General features: G+C 39.3%; 1 protein-coding gene across 10 annotated transcripts in view; it reads right to left on the reverse strand.

Annotated features, from left to right (window-relative positions):
• Positions 1–5,162, reverse strand: part of ncam1b (neural cell adhesion molecule 1b) — a 72,618-nt gene extending 67,456 nt beyond the window's left edge. For all 10 annotated transcript variants that reach the window (XM_069669164.1, XM_069669161.1, XM_069669160.1 and 7 more), the window contains exon 1: positions 4,929–5,162. In XM_069669164.1, coding sequence (XP_069525265.1) covers positions 4,929–4,980 — 52 coding nt within the window. In that variant the 5' untranslated portion in view covers positions 4,981–5,162. The remainder of the gene's footprint in view (positions 1–4,928) is intronic.
• Positions 5,163–21,534: the final 16,372 nt, after the last annotated feature.

Here is a 21,534-nt window from a genome sequence, read left to right on the forward strand (position 1 = left end):
CTATTCGAGGCGGGATATGTAGAAAATTAGGGCTGGGTTCTGCCATTATTTGGTCTGGGCTTTCCACTTATGTATTGCAAGCCGAGTGCCCCCCAGGTCTATAGTTTACCCCCTTACAGGCCTAAGATTCAGGGCCTGATGTTTTAAAAAGTATTTCTAAAATGTTTTTTTCAAACATCAGGTACGGTTGGAAAAACCAGGGGTCTGAGATGAGTCTTTACCCTCAGTGATTTTCAACACTGAGAATTTCAACTATCATAAACTGGCAACCCCCCAATCCCCCTTGATGTAAGGCTGTTTATCAAAAGATACTTCCCACTGGGCCTAGCTACTTTTCTGGGGGAAACCCTGCTTGTGATTCACTCACAATCTCTTAAATGCAGAATCATTTCAAGGTGATGTAACGCTGGCAGACTTGGAACAGCAGGGTTAAGTTGTAAATGCAACAATCATACAATAATTATGAGATCTTCTCTCCTTTACACCTAGCAGAACTTAAAGTCTGCAGTAGACTGCCATAGGTTCCTTTTGTCCCACAGAGAAATGCTTCAAAAAGGAGGGAAGCCATTTAATGGCTACACGTTGCCAATCTAGAGTTACATGTCCACAGGGATCCCATGCTGGCCTCTTTTTTATAATTGATGAATGACAAGGACACACTGTTCTCATTTCCTGTTAGCTCTGAGATATTAGCATGTTTATACTGTGGTAGAAAGTTAGTAGCACTGCAACCAGACAGGTTTGCAGCACTCTTGAAGAGTTGTAACAAGATACACAAAAAGGCGTCTCCCAGGCCTCTCTGTTAAGTGCTGCTGTGTTTAACCTGTTTGGCACTCTTAATTTAAGCCTGATTAATATTAATCCTTCATATAAAAGCTCAAACCTCACAGGAGAGGCATAAGGAGGCTACCACAACAGATACTAATCACTGCAAAAACAGCTACTAAATCCACAGTCTGTGCCTCTTCTGTGTAAAACCCTCAGGAAAGGATGTTTATGTTCCTCCCACAGTACTTCACAGGGTCACGTGCACGTGTAATGTCATCTTTTAACCGTCCTCAGGCAATGCATCTCCTCTCAACTCTCTCAGACCTGGATCTGTCTGATCCACTCCCCATCACTAAAGAGTCGAGCAGTCCTAGCTGCAACAAAACCACATCCCCTCTCTTGCTTCTCTCTCCGAATGCTGCACAAAAACCTTGGCATCTGTGAGATTAAAAAAATAGATGCGCAAGATATGTGAGCTTTAAAACTACAGTCTGATTTAAAGGGAAATGGTATTTCACTGACTGTTTCACGGTTAAGATAGCATACGCATTTGTTGAAACTCCCAGTCTGAAAAAAACATCACCACCTAAAACATGCATGGCTGACAGTTGTTTTCCAGTGTTTCCAAATCCAGTAGTCTTTTCTCTTCATCAGTTCTATTCAGAAACAGATTCTGGTTCAATAAACAGCCTCTAAAGCTGAGCAGCAGCCTGTCAGCACATACTCTGTTCTTGGCAGCTTCAGTTATTTGATAAGACAAAATAAGAACAGAAAGAAAAAAGAAAAGATGCACTAGGCCTAGCCCTGTACCTGCTTTAGCTGGTTTTCCTCTAATGGACCTTTCGTGAAACGTGTGTCCGTCTGATTTTAATGCCATTTTACTGCTGAGTGCTGCTTGACACTTGTAGTAAAGTTTGCAGAAACGCACTTGACATCGTGGTTGCTGCTGTGGTTGATAACAGATCACTACTGATACCCACTCCAACAGTCTTACTTTCTATATTTTTCACATTTCTGGTGTAATACAGTACACAGAGCAGCCCCTTGGCATGCCAAGCTTTGATTATATGAAGTGCTTAGTCTCAAATGTGGGCACTTGATGCTTTTATCTGTTTTGTATATTTAGAAATTCAATACTTTTGGGTTTTGCTAGTTTTCAAAAGAAACTCTTTGAAGAAATCAACTAAAAGAAATTGTACCTTGTGGCATTTTTCAGTGAATTTCTAGCGACATAATGATACCAGCTAATCATAACATTTATAAAGAGATTAATGCCAATGAAAATAAACATTAGCAGCAGCCCTAATCATATGCATTCCTGCTGCAGCCTCTCGGCATGATAAGACTATTTTGAACTGAGATAATATTGGTCTCATTAGGCCAGGGACGACTTGTAAAGGTCTGCACTCAATCAAGCTTTTTAATTGTATAAACTGGTTGTGGCTGTACGTTGCAGTGTTTTATTATTTTTTTGGTGAGGGGTGGAGGTGGACCTCACAAATACATTCTCAATGAGAACACTGCTGGCTGTACACCGCACTATTCAGAGAATACTTGCTCTCTAAAGTCAGACTTGCATTCATTGTGGCTTCCTCCTGAAGCCGAGTCAGATGTAAAGAAGACTGGAGCATCTCTTGGTAACAGGCCTGCGGTCAGCGATGCTTCCATCTTGCTTTGTAAGTGGAGCAGCATTAAGCTACGTCATCATGTCCACATGATCTGACTGATGATGTAACACACGCTAAGTGAAACAACCCTACTGTAAACAAGAGAGCCACGTTTTCGCTGTTCAAGAGAGCCATATGGTGAGATGCAATCACTCCCAAAGGCTGAGGACACCGGATATCATCTCTAAGTTTGCACAGGTTTGCTTCAGTCCTTTCACTTTGGTTTCTGGAGTCTTTATATTTCGTTTTTCTCTCAGAGGCAGTCTGGAAAATGTTCCATACTCCGCTTATCAGTTTGAGGAGTATCAATTAATAATTATGTCAAGGGGCTCAACAGCATGCAGCCGGCAGAGAGGAGAGAGAAGAGAGAGATGCTTAATCCCTTCCTAATCTCAGCAGTTATATGCCATATAATCATCTATTAACAGATTTGTTTCATTTACATTCAACTAAGATATTTACATCTAAAAAAAGTACGATTTCCAACATCTGTGCAGAGCATTACAACCACTACAAATGGATATTTTTTTACAAAACAAATAGGGCTATTTATAGCTTTATTGATGGAAGATGAGTTATGTGAGAAAATAATCTGTGTATTAAAGGTACTGTAGATTCAACAACACAAGAGTTATGCACTCCTTTCCCTATTTGTCTATATTTAGGCTATGTTGTATCAAGGTTAACTCGTCATTGTCATTTTTTTCTAAATAACTATTTTTTAAGCTGCGACTAAAAAACACATTTAGGCTACAATTCATCTATGGATTATTTTTTCCATCCAATCCTCCAATAGGATTGTTGTTTGGCATGAAATATGTTAGAAAAGGAGACAAATGTCATCACTATTTTGATTCAAACCACACTCCCTACTTATTTATAAATTAACAGATTATTGGCATTTATTTAATCAGATTTTTTGTACATCGAATATCTATGTCAGCCTTGAAATTTCAGTATTAGTGACTTAACAAGACATTAATTTTGAGTGTCATTAGTTACATGTTTTTCTTATATCTGCAGATGTTCTCAAACAGCTACAAACTACACAAAAACTTAAAAAGATATCAAACAGAAGGGAGATTAAGGAAAGGGTCTGCTTTTAATTATACCTTATAATCTTAAGATCTCATCTAATTCTTCCATAATGTTTACAAGTAGCAAATCATTTTCTATGCTGTACTATAAAATGGTTTGGTTAAGCAAAAGTGATGGGACATTCATAACAAAATCATGAGTGCATGTGTCAAATACATAAAAAGAATATGCTTATATTAAATTATGGCACAAGAAAAGACTGAATTAAATCATAAGGGTTTTGCACATTCACATTTCTACATTAAAGTGTTCCATTAAACCCAAGAGAAATTGCATTACCATTACAATGCAGTGAGGGCTCCACTCCCTCTCCTGCCTGAGGAACACCCCTGCACATACTGGATTGTACATAAAGGATTAAAAGGCTATCCCACGAAAAACCCTGAGCCTGAACTGAGAGGACTACTCCAACCGTGAGCACGTGTCAAATTACTGAATTTAATGAAAAAAATGGGCGTGCAAATGCTATTAAAAAATGTAATTTGACACACCTCCCCCTCATTTGGACTTACATAAGGACACATTTTTACCAACTTAGAGGATCTCGTTTCAAAGCCTTTATCGTGGCATCAGATTACATAACAGATGATTCAGAGTAGAAGTTGTGCTTGCTGTGTATCAGTGTACCAGACACACAGAAATTAAAACAACACAGTCCCGGAAAAGGAGCACAGTTTACGTATTTTGTCCATTACCCTTCCTTAATGCAATTACATCTTTACTCATTAACAGATTTTGATTCAATACACTACGCGTCTTATTTAGCACATTGTACCTTTAACAGAGAGACCGTGACTAAACCCAGGAGGCAGTGTGTGTATGTGTGTATTCGTGTATTTATGTGTTTATGTGGGGAGCCCAGCATCACTCCCCCATCATCAACAACAACAAGACACGTCCCATCCAAGATGAGACCTAAAACACGACTTTACATAAAGGAAACAAATAAAAACCCTTGCCAGATGTTCATACAAACCTCAACATTAACACTTAATTTATAAAGTCCTGTCCTTACTGGGCAGCATCATGTTTTATTTAATGTGATATAACGCTAAGTCAGCGCACAGTCTGGTCACGCAAGGAGCAGTTATATGTGGTGCACCGAGCGTTTGTGTGTGTCCAGAGAAAATGGTACCCTGCCACATTCGCAGGAAACTGTCTCTACTTTAAACACACATCCCCTAGCTCGTCGCCTGTAAGCTAATTAGCAGCAGTCGCAGTACCGTTACCGTTGCACCTGCTAAACAGAGCGCGTGCGGGCGGAGGGAGAGAGGCGACCGGGGAGGCGAGGGGATGCCTTACCACTATTAAAGGGCAGGGGAAGGGAATTTGGAGAAACATACATATTTATAACATAAAAACAGTACAGCAGTACTGAATAAAATATTTTCTTACCTGTACAGCCCACAAGAAGCAAGGCTAGAAAAATATCCCTTGACTGGACCATTGCAACTCCCGAGTAAACGTTAAACGGCGAAGCTAACGTCAAATCTCCGCTCGGTCCCTACGGTGCTGCCCTCGGGTTTCCTGCCTTTTTCTTAGTAACTGTTCATCCTAATCTACATCGAAATCTGTGCCCGTTGGAAATAACTGTCAGCAGCAGCAGAAGCGTCGTTGATGACAGGAAGCGGCCAGAGATTAGCAGAGATGATGAGCGCCAGTGCTCTGTTCAAAGTCTGACTGACAAGCAGAGCCTTCTCACACACGTGGATTAATCCGCACAAGCGGAATAAAAGGACCTACTGTTAAATAGTGCGCGGGTCTCAAAAGGAAACCAGTGTCATTGGAAAACCCCCTCCATAATAATGATAATTCAAAATATTAATATACAGCTCGCTGGTTTGGAGCGTTAAATATGTGTTATATTTGTTTAAATGAACTATAAGATACACTGCAAGCAAATACCTTAAAAATATTCATTGAAAACTGTTTTTTGTGACAAAATGTGTTTTTCACGTGTCATGTTGTCAACTCAAAAGTGAAAAATTGGCTGTCGAGCTTCAAAAATATTTAAATTTCCCTAAGAAAAAGGGACATTTACTAATAAGACAACCTTCATTAGTTTTAATGAACGACTTTAATCATTATGTCTTAAAGCTTTTATAAGCCATTAATGAAAACCACATTTGGCTTGCCAGTAGAGTTTAAACAATCAGTCAGTTAATCAATAGTTCGAGTGACATACAAGTAATTGCCAAGGATTTTGATAATTGATATATCAGTCATTTCTCAAACCTAAATGCCAAGCTGTCTCCAGTCCCAGCTTGAAGAGCTGCTGCTGTTTCTGCCCGTAAGTGATACTAAAAACTAAGTACCTTTGGATTTTGGACTTATGTTCAGAGAAAACAAGCTATTTGAAGTCATTGAATACGAAAAATTCTTTAAGCCATTATCACAATGTTTTAATTGACTGATTGAAAATAATAATCTGCAGATTAAAGGACTAAAATTGTTGTTAGATCGGTCCTTGTTGCAAGGTTGTGCACTACCCTTATCTATAACTACCAACTTGTTAAGCATTAGATCACAAACACTGAGAAGTGCATTATTACCAAGCAGAAAGGACCCACCAAAGAGTACTTTACAGCCTTGCAACACAAAATTTGTTCTTATTAATAGTTTAGACCAGCTTTAGTTAATAATTTATCATGAATTAAGTGGGACCCATTATTGTCATCACCAATGACAATCAGGGCCCTTGCTGGATTTTAACAATATTGAGGTCAAGAGTTTAGAGTAGCTCATGCACACGGCAATAATTAAAACGTTTTTTCACATCAGTTATATTTGTTAAATATTTTACCTTCAAACATGACAAGGTCAAGGCAGTGTAATGCATGTCTCATAATAATAAACCCATCATGTTGTAATTCAATGACTTCATTGATTTTTTTCACTAAAGAAAGTAAAAGTGCAGTGTACAATTTCTTAATGGACTAGATGATTAAAACCTTCACATTCCTAGAGGTGACAGCATGCGACCTCTGTGTCATGAATGCTACAGCAATAAGCACGATAGATTAAAGCTATTTCCTGTAAAAATCTTTTTTTTCTAGGCTAGGAGTCAGAAGAAGCTCGTATTTTTCATACAAATAAGGTTTTTATCCATTGGCAGTATTCCCTTAGCAGATTTTTAGATTACATTATCTTGTTCACCACTGAGAGTGCTTTGCTTTTATCAAAATACTGTCAAAAAAGTTAAACACTATATTTGAGATACGGCATGTAAAACCACAGTCTCTGCCTCTTCATACTTTTGTTAAACACCGCTGCGAGTCAAGTACTCCCTCTGACCCCCCCTCACCCCTCCGATGACCAAAGAGGGCCTTACGCAACACACTTTTATTTACGGCTGTGAAGTGAATGGTACCTGAGAGAACAAGAGACGCAGCGGAAGAGAGGCTTGTTTGCTTGCACAGCGGGGAGGAAGCGTAGCGTTTGGCACCCTCAGAGAGCTGTTTGCCTTTGATTTGCACTGTTGGCCAGTTGAGACATGAAATGGGCCAAAAATTTAATAAAGGCAAATCAATCTGCGGGCTGGCTGAAAGTAGAGTGGTCAAATATTGCAGTTTTACTGCAACCCGACCTTCTACAGCAATTCCCTCCAAACATATCACCGCAGGGACCCCAAATATGTTCCCAGACTCTCCATTCCTCCAGTCCTCTTTTAACCCCTTGTATGCTGAGAAAGTAGCCAGGGGAGAGAAGGGAGAGCGTAAGGGTGGGTTCAGGCCACTGTTGGGGGAACATAGTGGCCTTAACCCACGTATCTTTGCCTCAGCATCACAGATAGAAACAGTATGACTCAGCTGATGACTCATGCATACAAATGCCCTCTGAAATATACTGTGCTGTTTTATTCAGGGTGCACTGAAGTTGAAAAGCTGATGCTGCTTGTTTTTACATGTTTGGGTTTTCCTTTTAGGGTAGTAGCTGTTCACTAACATTTATATTTCCAAGAAATGTTCAAGGGGGTTCTTTTAAAAGGGATGAGGATATATATATGTAGAAATCTTCTGCTAAAGTGGAATTATTTATAGATACTAAATCTAACAGGTCCCGATAGGCAAATTCTGCTGTGTTAATTAATACATAGTTTAACTGGAGACATCATTTCAATTTGTCCAGAGAAAAAATTCTAAATCACATCATTTGGGAATCAGCAGATTAACCCTGCTGTGTTGCACAGTGGGTGGCACAGTACTGAGGCTACATCATGTGTAACAAAACTAAAATATTAGTACTAACAACAATACCTTTAAAATCATGCAGATACAAATTGAGTGCTTCAATTGAAACCTTGTTTTTTTCTTCTTCACTTAATACCTATCATATATCTGCTGATGCAGATATGTCATTTTTCTGCCGATATTCTCCGCCGATAAAGCAACGCTTTAATTCTGCCTAAATGCTCGATGATTCCCTAAAAAAGCTTGACGTGATGCTACGACATGCACTCAGCGTGAGTGTGTGTGCACTGCCTGCACCACGCCTCTTCCGTTAAGCGTGAAGAAGGGTGCAAGATGTCTGCGGTACGGCAGTTTTTTCAAAGTTTCCGAAACGGACAGCAATGTTGATTTCATTTCACGTATTTGTTCTGTGCAACAGGTCAAATTTGCCCTAGTTGTGGCTGTCTCTGGGAGAGCATCATTCAAGCTTGTGTAAGTTGTACGAATATTACAGTTTTATTTGAAAGAAAATGTTACATACAAGTAAATATGGCATTTTGTACATAAGTTTAAATACTTTTCTTATCAGTGAATGTGCACATTTTAAAAAGCACTGTATTATGTTATTCCTGCATCTGCCAGTGGGCCGCTACAATAAGAGTAGGCATTATATCAATTCCACTACAGGGGAGACTTGATGTTCTCTGCAATTAGGTGGAAAAAACATGAGGCTAATATATCAGTATCGAAATCGGCAATCGGCATAAAGGGTTGGAAAATATCGGCATTCGGATATCGGCAAAAAACCCAATATCTTGCATCCCTACTTAAAATATTTGCCAAATAACTTAAAAACTGTGAAACATATGGGCTGTGGCAGTGGGCCAAACACACATCGCAATCAATAAAAGAACGCCTACACTAACCGTCCTTGAGCAAAGCAATAAAAGTTTTTTCACATGTGAGTACAAAAAGGATGAAATGCAGTTACTATGTGACTGTAGCAGTTTCAACACTTCTTTTTACAAGGTTATTTAAGTAGATACATTAAAGACATTGAACACTGTAGCATTATAGCTTGGAATGCCACATAATCGTATCACAAAGCACTAATATGAGCCATAAACTTATTCTGTCCATTGGAGGTGAATTACAAATAAAACACTCTTTCATCCACTTCAATCTCCCAGAATCCCTTTCAAAGCCTTGCCAACATCTACTGGGCTTTGCGTCTCACGTTCTATCACATATAGCGGTTGTGTTACTGGTAGTAGCCTGTACATGCTGGTGAATTTAATCTGTGTTTGTTTCATTCTCCCCTCGCTTTGGCACAGAGCAGCACTGGAGTGAGTGTTCATTGGTTTTAAAAAACATGTACAGCCCTGTGAAACTTCAAACAGTCGTTTCATTACCCAGCAGGCTGCCTGAAGTTATTTTGTGTTTTCTTTTGCTCTGTTTCTCTCTGTACAGTGAGTCTCCCCCTCTTTCTCCTGCCTCCTCTCATCCTCTCACACCCATTAGAGCCATGACCACACATGCATGGTCTCTGGAGCTCACGCCTACATGCAGATACACACGTGCACCACAGAGAGATCTATTTTTTCAGCGTTAATTACTAAATCTACTATCTGTCTACCTGTCTGTCTGCGGCTGTTTCATTCTGCAGCATCTTTCATTTTATGTGTCGTTACTGGCCATACTGTCAGAACATTTCCTGAGGAGGATACATGTGAACATCCTCCACTGTGGGAGGTTTTAAAATAGCCTCTCTTCCCTCCTCCACTACTGTAACAGAAGGCCATGTACAGCACAGCTATGAACATTAGTTTCCAGGTCATGCCGAGGTCAGCTGCACAATGCTTTCTCTATGCTCAGTGCATATGTGTGTGACTAATGAGTAAAAAAACAGAGAAGCTACAATGATTGGTTCGTTTTGGGAAGACCCTCTGCCTCTTTCTGACTCTTTCAGGGTTTATTACATAATCAATTACTGTTTAAATCAGGCGGAAGAAAATCAAACAAAAACACACTGTGGTGTAGAAATGCAGCACCATGGCCTGGCATAACAATACATCTCAACAGGTCTTTATTTTATCATTAACTTTCTCATTTTCTTCTGCATTTTTTTGGTAATACTTTTAAAAAGACATTCCAGTAACATCATCCTGAAACTTGAAAGTAGCCAGCCACAAAGTGCCAAAGCTATCAGCGCGTTTAATTCAATGTCGTGCAGTCGAGATGAATGACTCGGCGAAGAGCTTTGAGAAAGCTCGGAGCACGGCTCCGTCATTCAATTATCACCTTTAGTGCAGGAAGACTAAGCGTCCTCTAATCTCAGGACTAAGGGGTCGGTATCAGTTAGCTTGAGTGGGAGATGGTGTTGTCAGACAGTGGATTCATTGTCCTCAAAGTCTGTCCTGCAAGGCACACAGGGCTCCTTTGTGGACTGCAGATATTAATCTGCGGAGGCAGAGATCTGGAGGAGTCTGACTAAGCTCACATACAACCCCACACACACACACCCACCAGCACACACAGAGACACACAGACTCAGCCATATGCATATTCATTATGTAACAGCAGAAAGAGAGGATGCAGTGTCCAGTAGAGCACAGCTTCCCAGTCATAAAGATTTCATTCTGATGATTTACACAATACATTCAATCATAGTGCTCGTCCTCGCTGCTGCAGACGTGAGGTGTCGTAGCCAGATGTCAGTGTAATGCTCCAACAAACTTTCATCATCAGCAAGTACAAAGAAGGCTTAGTTCCACTGATGGTTCAGTGTGTGACTGCCAGAGCAGAGACAACACTTCACCTCTGCTTCATCGGAGTCACATAGAACGCAAGGAAAATATTCTGTGAGCACATTGTGACAGAGTCAACCAGCTGACACAAAGGATTCAATTGAATTTAGAAATGAAAACGTAAACCCCAAAATGAAAGCTGTTTAAACTTTTGAAAACGAGTCTCTAGATGGACACTGATTACACTTTAGTTACTTAAATATTGAAAATGTTTGTGTGAGCTCAACTGCAAAGTTCACTTATTCAAGGCCTGGTTATAATTTATGGATGAAATTATGCAGTTAGATACAGGAACAACAACAAACTGCAGCATCATAAATTAGGCTTGAATCGACACCTCTCTCTCTTACACTGTCCCAGTATGATTCAATTCATGTATTCCATTGTGTGGTTCTTATTTCTACATCTTCTGCACTTTAAATCTAATAAATATCCTACATTTAAATCAAAATAGATTCATGGCCTAAAGTAAGCATAACCATTGAAGAGAAAACAGACTGAGTCAAACCAAACTGAGCCAAACGATACGGTTGTAAATATATGTTGGATATTTGCTGCCATCTAGGGATTTAAAAACATTACAGCATTTAAAATGAGCCTTTGATAAAATGGCATCACTTTTTTAAGGCGCCCTGCACCTGTAATGTGGTCTTTCTGACTTTTGGGGGCAGCATATCTCTACTTTAAAAGGAAAACTCTGAACAGATTTTCCCTTTTATTATTCATGCATGGACAGTGTACAAATGCAATTAAGATTTAATGAGAACTAATGTTGATCACTTTTCTACTGTAAAAGTGGTGTAATTTGGAAAATAGAGGATAATAGATTTCCATGGTGTGCCCGTGGTGTCTGGCCCCAACCTGAGTGTCCAGCTGGATGGGAGGTTTAGCGCACAGGCCAGAGCGGCTGCAGTGATATTTATTGCATTTGGTGTGGGTTTGTGTTGGATTTATTTACTGGATCTTGAGTTGTTTTGAGGCTGGTTATTTAAAACATCCCCCCCACCACCACAGCTTAGCAATCTGCATCTTTTTTTTTCTGTGTTCATCTTGTGGTATGTTCACACTTTTTTTTCACACGTCACTTTGTGTCCCGCTGTGCAGATGCATTTGACTACCGGTGAATCTAAACTGGCAGCAGAGGCTGTTTATATTAATTTACTGGTAATCTAAACTATATATATGACAGGTAGTTGTTTAAACAAAGTCTTAAAGCAGTTGTTCTGCTCTCAGATGTTGATTTAATATTTTCCATGATCATTTATGTTCAACTGTCATGTTTTAATCACTATTTTTTTCCTGAAACTATCAAAACAACAGTAAAAAAAAGTAGTCCATACTGTATTTGTGTTATAGTTGTAACATTTAAATATTGTCAGAATATAAGTTGGTACTTTGAGGGGTTATTAACAGCAACCAGAATCCTGTTGCTCGTAGTAGCACTTGGTAGGCATGAGCTACATGTGATGTGACATATAGAGTCAATGTAAATGACCAGCATCATGTTAGTTCTACACTTTTGCTTTGTATAGTTACATCATTAATAGTTTACTAAAATCAACACAGTTTGTCATAATATATAAGTTGTATAATGGAATACGTCGATAAGGTAATTTAACAAGCTAACCAATTTACATCAACAACCCGCAAGCTAGCATAGGTTACCAAGCTAGCTGTACCCTAACGACGCAGCATGAATCTGGCATTGGTTGTTTTCTAACATTCAATGATAAAAAAATGTAATAAATAAAACTGCAAGCTAGGAAATTTACAAACCCGATTAGCCCTGGGAGTTTCGGATGAATTAGCTGTCACACAACTGTATTTCTGTCAACAAAACTAGCTTTTTGTCGTAGTTAGCAGGTAGGCTAAAGTTAGCTAACAATACCAAACAAAGATCTATACATTAATTGAATTCCCAGCTGATACTGACTCTTAAGTTTCAACCAACATTGGTCACATTCCTGTTTGGTCAGAGACTTCACTAAAACTGAAACATTTTCTGTGTATTTGCTTTGTGTATATGTTTTTTGACGTCAGCGTCAGCTAACTCTTAGTTAATGTTAGCTAGTAGTGAAGCAGAAAAACTGTCTGAGCAACAGGCAGCCGAGAACGACAGACATGGTCTTATTTTTTTAAGTTATGTTACAATCTGTTCCCACATTCAGAGCAATAAATACATGTGAATTGCTTCACATTACACTTTAACATTAACTCTATTTTAGTACCTTGGTAGTCATTTCAATATGCTCTTCAAACAACCAACATTGTCATCAACACACACACACACACACACACACACACACACACAATATGCCTCTTTTACACACCACAATAAGAGGCAAACTGCAGAAAAAGACGCCTGAAAAACACCTAAATTAAACCTGATAATGATCCGAAATGAGTTCAGCACAGATGTTTCTTCAGAACAGGTGGCAAAGAGCTACTTAGTGTCAGAAATCCATCAAGACACAAGAAAACAGCCTCCTTTCCCTAGCACTTGTCGTTATTTATAAAGGGTATTAACAATTAGAGTAACGGCCTAATTTTAAGACATTGACTGCAGACTGCTCGAACATCACGTAAACCCAGCTCAGAAAGCACCAGCTTCTGTAATGTGCAGTGACAGTTCGTATCAGATCCTCGGTCTTTCAAGAAGCCTGTCACTTTGGATCTCACTCAAGATGTATGACAAGCCTCTAACATACTCAAACCCCATTTCAAACCCCGGGCTATGCAGAACACTGCGCTCAGTCAGTCATTGAAGGCAGCTTCAAGATGCTCTCTGCAGTACTGAAACATAAAGGAACGTCAAAGTGAAGAGATGAGAGTATGATATGTGCCATTGATCAAAAGGGTAATCAATCTACAGGTAATAGGAAATATAGGGTATCATTGGATTTGATCTGAAGTAGGTCATTGTCTTGCCTCTTTGTGCCGCCTGAATGGACGTCCTACAGTGTAAGAAAAGTGTTATTTTCACTGTATGCATTCATACCTACTTAGGGAATATAGGTGTTATTAGGTGCCCAGTAGGAGCTCACAAATAAGAGCCAGGCCAGGAGTGTGTTTGTCCATTCAGTTCTACTTTAACAGGTTTTCCAATGTGCAGTCTTTATGTGAATAATGTTATGGCCTGGACAAGCCTCTGGAGTCCAGCAGGGCTGTTTTCCTGCAAGCCAACCTGGAAGTTAACTCTGCCACGGTTCGTTGGCTGCAGTCCCCCCCCCCTCTATAACTCAGGTGGTGTTTTCATTGTGCCTTCAGATTGATGCTGAAAATAAGGTTTGTGTTAAACTCAGGCCGACACCCGCTGAAGTACAACTAAGGTTGCGATTGTGTCACAGGTTTTAATATACATGCACGCAGAATGAAATCACAAATCAAGCGGTCAGTTAGCTTAGCTTAGCACTTGAAAACAGAAGGAAACACCATGATTGATACTGTCCAGTGACCAGTACCATTCCAGAGTGTGAGTAATCTGCTAAAAAGGTGTAAAGAATAATGTTTGCTGTTTTAAAGGGCTTATTTTTCCATATTATTGCAAGGCAACAAGTTCAAAATCCAGGAAGTCACTGCACCTAGCCAAGAAATAGTCCCCTCATAAATAGGTATTTTGATATTTTACACTTCTGTTTTTGTAGAGATTTAACAAACAAGATGTAAAGTTTTAATTAGAGGAACAGGTAGGAGGATGTTTATTAATTGGAAAGAGCCGGGCTACCAGTTTCCTCCTGTTTCAGGCCTTTGTGCTAAGCTAACTAGCTAGTCTCTAGGCTGTAACCCAATATATAACAAACACTAGCGCTAGTGTCCCAATTCAGGGGCTGTATCCTTCGAAGGCTGTATTTGAAGGCCGACTGCGTCACAACGACGTGTCGACGGCTATCCAGATGCGTCCTCCTTTTCCCGGGCCACAAAGGATCCATCGGGTGAATTCTTCGCGGACCAAGTATCACGAGATTCATTGCGCGCCAATTCAAACGAGATGGCAGACTCTTACACGGCCAAGGAGTACACTTTTTAATGTAACAGTTTTTGGTTTCAGCTCAAAAAAAGGGCCCTTGAAACAAATTATCTTTCAAATAAGCTAGTTAGCCAACTAGCTACCTGTTGCTTTGGTGACGCAAGGGTAAGGTCGGGAACAGCTGGTGACGCAGACAGGAAGTCTTCGGCTTTAACAGTCTACGCAGGCTTAGAATGGCGCATCTCTGTGGACCGCCTCTGCTGCAGCCCCTGGATTGGGCCACAGATACTGTATGAAAGTAGTAGCTGATAACCCTCCTCATTTAGTTCTTCCTCTCTGGGCGAATAAGCATATTTCCCAAAATGTCAGATGTATATCTTTAAAGATGTATCTAATTTAAGACATCTCCACCATATTCCATTCATATCAGCTGAAGGAAATCACAGCTCAGGAATGCTAATGAGTTCAGATTTAAAGGCTCAAAAGTGGACTGCTCATTAGCTTGGAGGCTACTACATGAAAGACACAGACGACAGAGACACATGAGTTTAATGAGTGATTTCTGTCTATGCCATCACTTGCTCAACACACTTCCACCAAAGCATGTGCACTGTGTGTTTTCATTATCACTGGCAGAGACACCATTTAATCTTATTTGGACTTCAATAGGAGTAATTATTCGTTCTATATGACACTGTTTTCGCCATGTTTCGTCATGCACTAATATGATATTGCATTACTCTGACTCCAAGTCGAACCGGAGCTAAGGACGGAGAGAATTCTGGCATTACTCTCATTTTGCAGCATATGGACTTCAAACAGAATAAGGTGGACTTTGAAGGGGAGGTGTTCATTTTTGGCCCCCTTTATCACGTCCATTGATTGTGTGAAAAAAGATAAGAACAAAGAAATTTCGCCTGTTGCTCATTTCCTTTGACCTCACTCACAATCCGAAGCCTTTCAATCACGTCTTGTCTTTCCTTTTCATCTATAAGTCAACTGACAACCTGAACAACTTTTCTCTGAGACCTAAATCTGAGGTCAAATATGTCTCAATGTTACCGAATTTCTTGTAATAATTTCCACCGTGAACGTTTTAAAGCACTGTGTATATAGAGCAATCCCAACATTTTCTATCCTATGTGAGGAACATTTGAAGTCATGAAAGCATATGTTATCTTTGAAGTGATTCTATACATCATACATTACACTCTCTATCATGTGGTAAGAGGGGGAAATAGCAAAAGTCATTCCGGTTATATTTCAATAGCACTTTGAAGTGATTGTGCAAAATTTTACTAAAGCAAGATAAGACAAAAGGAAAGACAAGATGATGAGCATCAATTCATCTCTGAATACCACTTAAACCTCATGTGTCATGTATGTGTGTCATAGCTGTATTTGAGTGTGTAGGCCTACTTATTTATGTTTGTTCACTGTTTTATTCTTTGTTGTACGTTTATCGTCATCTAAATTTTTATTGTGTTTTTTTATATTACTTTCTGAATAGATAATAGGCAACAAGTGTCACGCAAAGCTTCAATTCAGATTTTAAAAACTGAACAAATGACCCTTTGAGGCAGCTTGCTTTAAAGTTATAATCTCAAAGATCTCAGTTTCGTTCTCTTTGGCGGCACCTATGGCGATAAACGGTTATTGCAGGAGCACACTTCCCAGATATCCAGACAGTGTTGCATGTGTGACGTCCACGGTTGGCTCCGGTTGTAACTCTTGATTTTCCTCGCTGACGGTCGCTTTCCTTTTTAGACTGTTTGCCTTCATCTGAGCATCAAATTTGTTTCTTTTTCTTTGGATTTTCACTTATTGTTGAAGTTGTATCTGTAGTCATCCATCTTTTCTTTGTTTGTTCAGCCATAGTAGATTACTGTTTACTCGCAACACTTGCAGAGACCAGAAAAGCAGCCGCTTAGCTCCACCTACCCTCTCTGGCAGACCAACCACTGTTGGGTGATGGAAAACGCGTCACTAACTGAGCGCCGCTTGTGATTTTTTCCGCAAAAGTCGCACCAGACACCCAGTCTGTAATACTGCAAATGCTAAGGCTTTCATCAGTGGGCCATAGGCTCAATCACCATTGTGTTACCTCATTCAGCGATAGATAGTGACTTAACAGACATTTATTTACATGAAAATCTTTGAGATTATCACTTTAAGCTAAATGCTAATATCGGCACTCATCATTCAACATTTTAAAGTCGCATATTAGAGGCTAACATAAAGTAGACCTACAGCTGAGGCCGATAGAGATGGGAAGTTTTGCAGGTATCTGGACATAAACCAAAGTCTGAACAAACCAATGTGAATGTGACTGTGTATCAATTCAATAATTGTTGACAGAGTAGTATTGCAAACTCATGGTGGCGCCAGAGGAAAATTTAGGAGGCAAACAAGGATTAATCTGCTGGGGACTATCCAGCCATACATTATCTATACCACTTATCCTGTTTAGGTCAATCACAGGACTGACAGACAACAGACAACCTTTCACGCTCGCACCTATGGGCAATTCAGAGCCACCAATGAGGACTCCACACATGCACCAGGAGAAAATGCAAACGGAAAGGCAGTCTATGTCCAAACTGGGGTTTAAACCAGGAACTTTGTAGCTGTGAGGCAACACTGCTAACCACTGCACCACTGTGCAGCCGGCTGGGGACTACAAAAGTCTAAATTAATTCTCATGGCAATCCTTAAAATATTTGTTGGGATGTTTCAGTGTGCACTAAAGTCAGACTATCATTGCAACAGAGCCACGCTGTTAGTTTGGTTATAAAGAGTGAATACAATTACCTGAAAATAAACACATATGAGAAAGAAAAAGTAAAAAAGGTAACAGGGCAAATATGTGGAAAAAAAATTATGTATGTACATGGAGCACTTAGACATCACTGACTAAAGCTAACTGGAAATAAGTAATAATAACAAATACAGCCAAGAAGTTATCAGTCTGGGACGGAGGGGATCAAAGTATCTAAATAATAGTCCCTGATGTTTCCAGATAACCCTGTTCTTGTGCAGCTAAGTCTCCAGCACGTACAAAGTACATGTACAAAAGTCTCTCATCCCAGAATGATGGGTTGGTAGAGGGTGGCATTTCGACACAAGCATCTCTCAGACATCCAACTAAAAGTGTTACAAGAGCTATTTATGTTTCCTCATAATTTGGTATTTCTGGCCGTGATGGTGACTCACTCAGATAATTACAGACGGTTTGACAGGGACTGAGATAACTTTTGAAATTGTACCAAAAACTTCTGGCAATAAAAATGTGCTAATGTAACACATATGAATATAGGTAGATGAGGATTGACAACATCTATTTCAGACAGGATGAAAGTCTTCATATGTCCTTGACAGCCTGACCAAAGTTATGAGACAGAGGAGAAGAATCTTACATTGTCTCAGCTCGTGCCCCGGCAGAGATGAAGTGTAGACACTCGACCCAATCCGGCTTTTTCCAGATGTGAATCATCCTTCCATGGTGTTTCTCCTGTGCAGAGAGACGGGGTTTAGTCAGTGGTGTAGGTTTTGTTTCTGCATCAGGGGGACACATATTACTGTAAATGGTGGGCGTGAATGGTCCTTCCCCTGAAAATTTGAGCGACAAAAATATAATTTCATTCATTCTTTTGAATTCTTCACATCAAAATAAAACTCCTCTGCTGCTCTTATGGTTTAATATTTACCTCATATCTACACCTACAGGTTTAATAAGGAAAGTAGATGAGACATAACACAGGGTAAACGTGTACATAAGCTTTTTAACACTATAAATATGCAGAAAAAAACCCCTATTCAGTCTATTTAGTTATAAACCTGCAGCCTGCTAACTTAGCTTAGCACAAAGACTTTAAACAGGAGGAAACAGCTGCCCTGGCTCTGTCCAAAAGTGATAAATTCCTATAAAACAGCAGGTCTAAAGCTCACTAATAAACAAGTTATCCAGAACATATTACACAGAAATACCATCCTTAGATTGCATATCCAGAAGTGTGAACTGGAATCATGATGTTCCTCTGGGTTTTTGACTGTCTCTGACTTAGAAAATTTGACTGTCTCTTGTTAAATTGGATTGGGGCAGTGTGGAATCAATCAATCAGTTAAAGCAACCGGTACGTAACAATGGCAGCATCCTGATTTGATAATTGGTAATACCTGTCTTCGTACTTATTTCACACTGCAAAATGTCCTTGCGCTATGTTTCTCTCACAGAGAAGAAACAGGAAATGCAAATGATGCCTGCTAATTAATTACACTGTGATGACTCGGCTGTCCGCATGTATCCACCTGGTCCATTAACTTTCAATTCAGGGAGCGGATTTTCACCTCATTTCCACAATTAAAAATGTCAGGATGTATACTTCTCAATTCATTCTGCTGACATTTCTTAAAACGGATTGCCTTCATTAAGCTATTAAATCACCTTAAAATAAATAAATAAATAATGACCCCTGCAGTATTTAGTCAATGCAGAGCCTTTTACAAAGATAACATTAAGATGCTGTGAGATCTAATCAATTCAAACTTAGCCTCTTATATATTTCTAACTGAGCTAAGACTGTGCTCATATACACGTTGGACCCCCCTTAACTCAATTCATCACAAAGAGGTTGGGACAGAATCAGCACATTGGGTGCTTTCTGCTGGATAGTTATGTTTGAGTTCTGGTTAACACACAAGAGAACAATGAGTGACATGAAGTCAAGTGAAAAATAGCCAAGCTGATGGGCCTAAATTTAGCCATTTCACAGTTTTGTGCTGCCCATCAATCACAAGTGTTTCTTTTTCATAACAGAAAAGGCCAATCTGACCGTATAGACAACCTTTGCAAGGTTACAGGAGCTGTCATGTTGAAAGCCCATCAGGACACTGTCAAAATGTCCACTTAAACCACTTTTCTTGCAAATTGGAAGTGTTTGCAGAGACATGCCGCTACAAACATGACATAACACTAGTTTTCAATCATATGTCAGGTTCTTATTGAATACCAACAGAGGCTGTTTAATTACATAGAGCTCTGTTACACAGGAAGACAACTGAAACAACTGACCTGATTATTGCCTTTTAACTAAGTAGCAACTCCTTAAATAGTGTGCAGGTAAAAACACATTTCAGCCTTTTACATTACATTACATTAATTATAACATGAAACTTGCAGAGGTTTAGGCTACAAGCAAAAGTTTGAAAAAACAAGTGGTATTGTTTTGAAGAAATTTCCCAGTTCCTCAAAGATCCTCTCTTAAACAGTTGAGAAAGTATCCAAAGGGCTGCTACACATAGACTGTATAAAAAGATATATATATATATATACATAATGTCATTGCTGCTACCTACTAAAGAAAATACGAAGATAGCAAACACAAAGACTCATCTCCAAAGCAGCATCCCATGGTTGATAGATTAAAACTTATGATAGCCACAGCCAAACTTTTCTTGTATGATATAATCAAAAATAGATGCACTATATCTAAGTTGCAGTAATCATATCTGTAAAGATTTAGTAGCTGCGTAAAACTTTTTAACTTCAAATCACGGCTTCAGATGAGCCATGGCGCCAAATACAGTTCCCATAATACTTTGGGGGGATCTTACTTTGAACAATTTCAGCTAGGTTCTTAATATTCTATGTATTTTTACGTACTGAAAAGTTTGCAAAGTTAAAGATAGGCCGAATTGGCTAACAATTACTGTTTTATCTATATCCATGGATGGACACACAACTAGCACTGGATTAATGTAGCCCTTAAAGAAAACTTTAAAACATGACGAATCTGAGGCAAGTTCTGGAGTTATTAATAATGTCTGATTTAGACGTTTTCTAAGCGAATTTACGTACATTTAGACATGCCGGAAACCGGATTTAATGGCATCCACGTAAAGTGTAAGTAATACTGAATCTGTGTGTATGTGTATAATGTTTGTGTGTTCATATTTCATTGAGCTGTAAGTCCAAGAAGTGCAGCATAATGGCGCTAAATGTTTTTAAAAGTAGGTACCTTAATTGCCTCCATGAGCTGCGTTCCATATCTACTGTTACTGCTCCAACTGTAGGCAGTGTGTACCAGAAGCGAGCTACATCTGTGAAACAGACTACAATGACTTATATACTGGTTTCACAGCACCAGCATGCACCTGTCCCTCTCACCTTGAGCAGACAGCTTGGCTAAATAACCTGTGAATCAGTGGGTGCTTCCCTCTACTGCTGTTGTGTGAAAATATGCAAGATAATATGAGAGCAATAGCTAGAGCACCAGTATATCATGGTATTTCATTGCTGCTTCCCTTCTTACATGACATGCTATTTTAATAAATCAGTAGCTTATGTGACTTTCTTTCATCTATACATTCTATGTGTCCTTGTTATCAGCTGCTATGTACATAGAAAGCCCATGGACATGGTTAATGAATTGTGACAATTTATGCTTTTAAACTGTTTAAGAGTATGGCTTGTGGCTGTGTGGCTTTGTTGTGGAAATATTTGCAGATGTTTTTATTTAAGTTGCATGAAAACGCAGGAAAAAACACATAATAATAACATAATTATGGAGTTCTCCATCACATTTGTCTGTGTAGCTGTCTCTTTTGTGCGCTTTTCAACTTATTTTACCTTAGGCTAATTGGGTGAAGATTAATAAGCATACACAAACATCATAAAACGTCTTATTTTCTGCCACTGTCTAGCCAACAGCTCCGGGACTTTAAAGTGCTATGAGTCATTTTTTTAGTTATTGTTTAGAATAAAACACCACAAGAAGTGGAACATAAACACTTCAGCCCCTAATTGTCTTTGTTCTGCCTGTGCATGAGTAGTTATCAGTGCCCAGAGCCAGACACTGTGACTGGCAGTGCTTATGCAAGCACAGACTTCTTGTTCATAAATTTTATGATTAATACAGACTGTTGTAATCTGGAAAAGCATCCTGGCATGAAGGGTGAGGATTATATATTTTTCATCTCAGAAACTAATTGAAAAGGCCTGTGATGGTGCTGTTATCAGTCGTGTCCCCAGCTGAGTTATAGCCAGGGTGAGATATGAG

This window comes from Semicossyphus pulcher, unplaced genomic scaffold, assembly GCF_022749685.1.
Source record: "Semicossyphus pulcher isolate SPU_LCO1_2020_fin unplaced genomic scaffold, fSemPul1.0.p SCAF_19, whole genome shotgun sequence".
In the NCBI taxonomy this organism is placed as follows: Eukaryota; Metazoa; Chordata; class Actinopteri; order Labriformes; family Labridae; genus Semicossyphus; species Semicossyphus pulcher.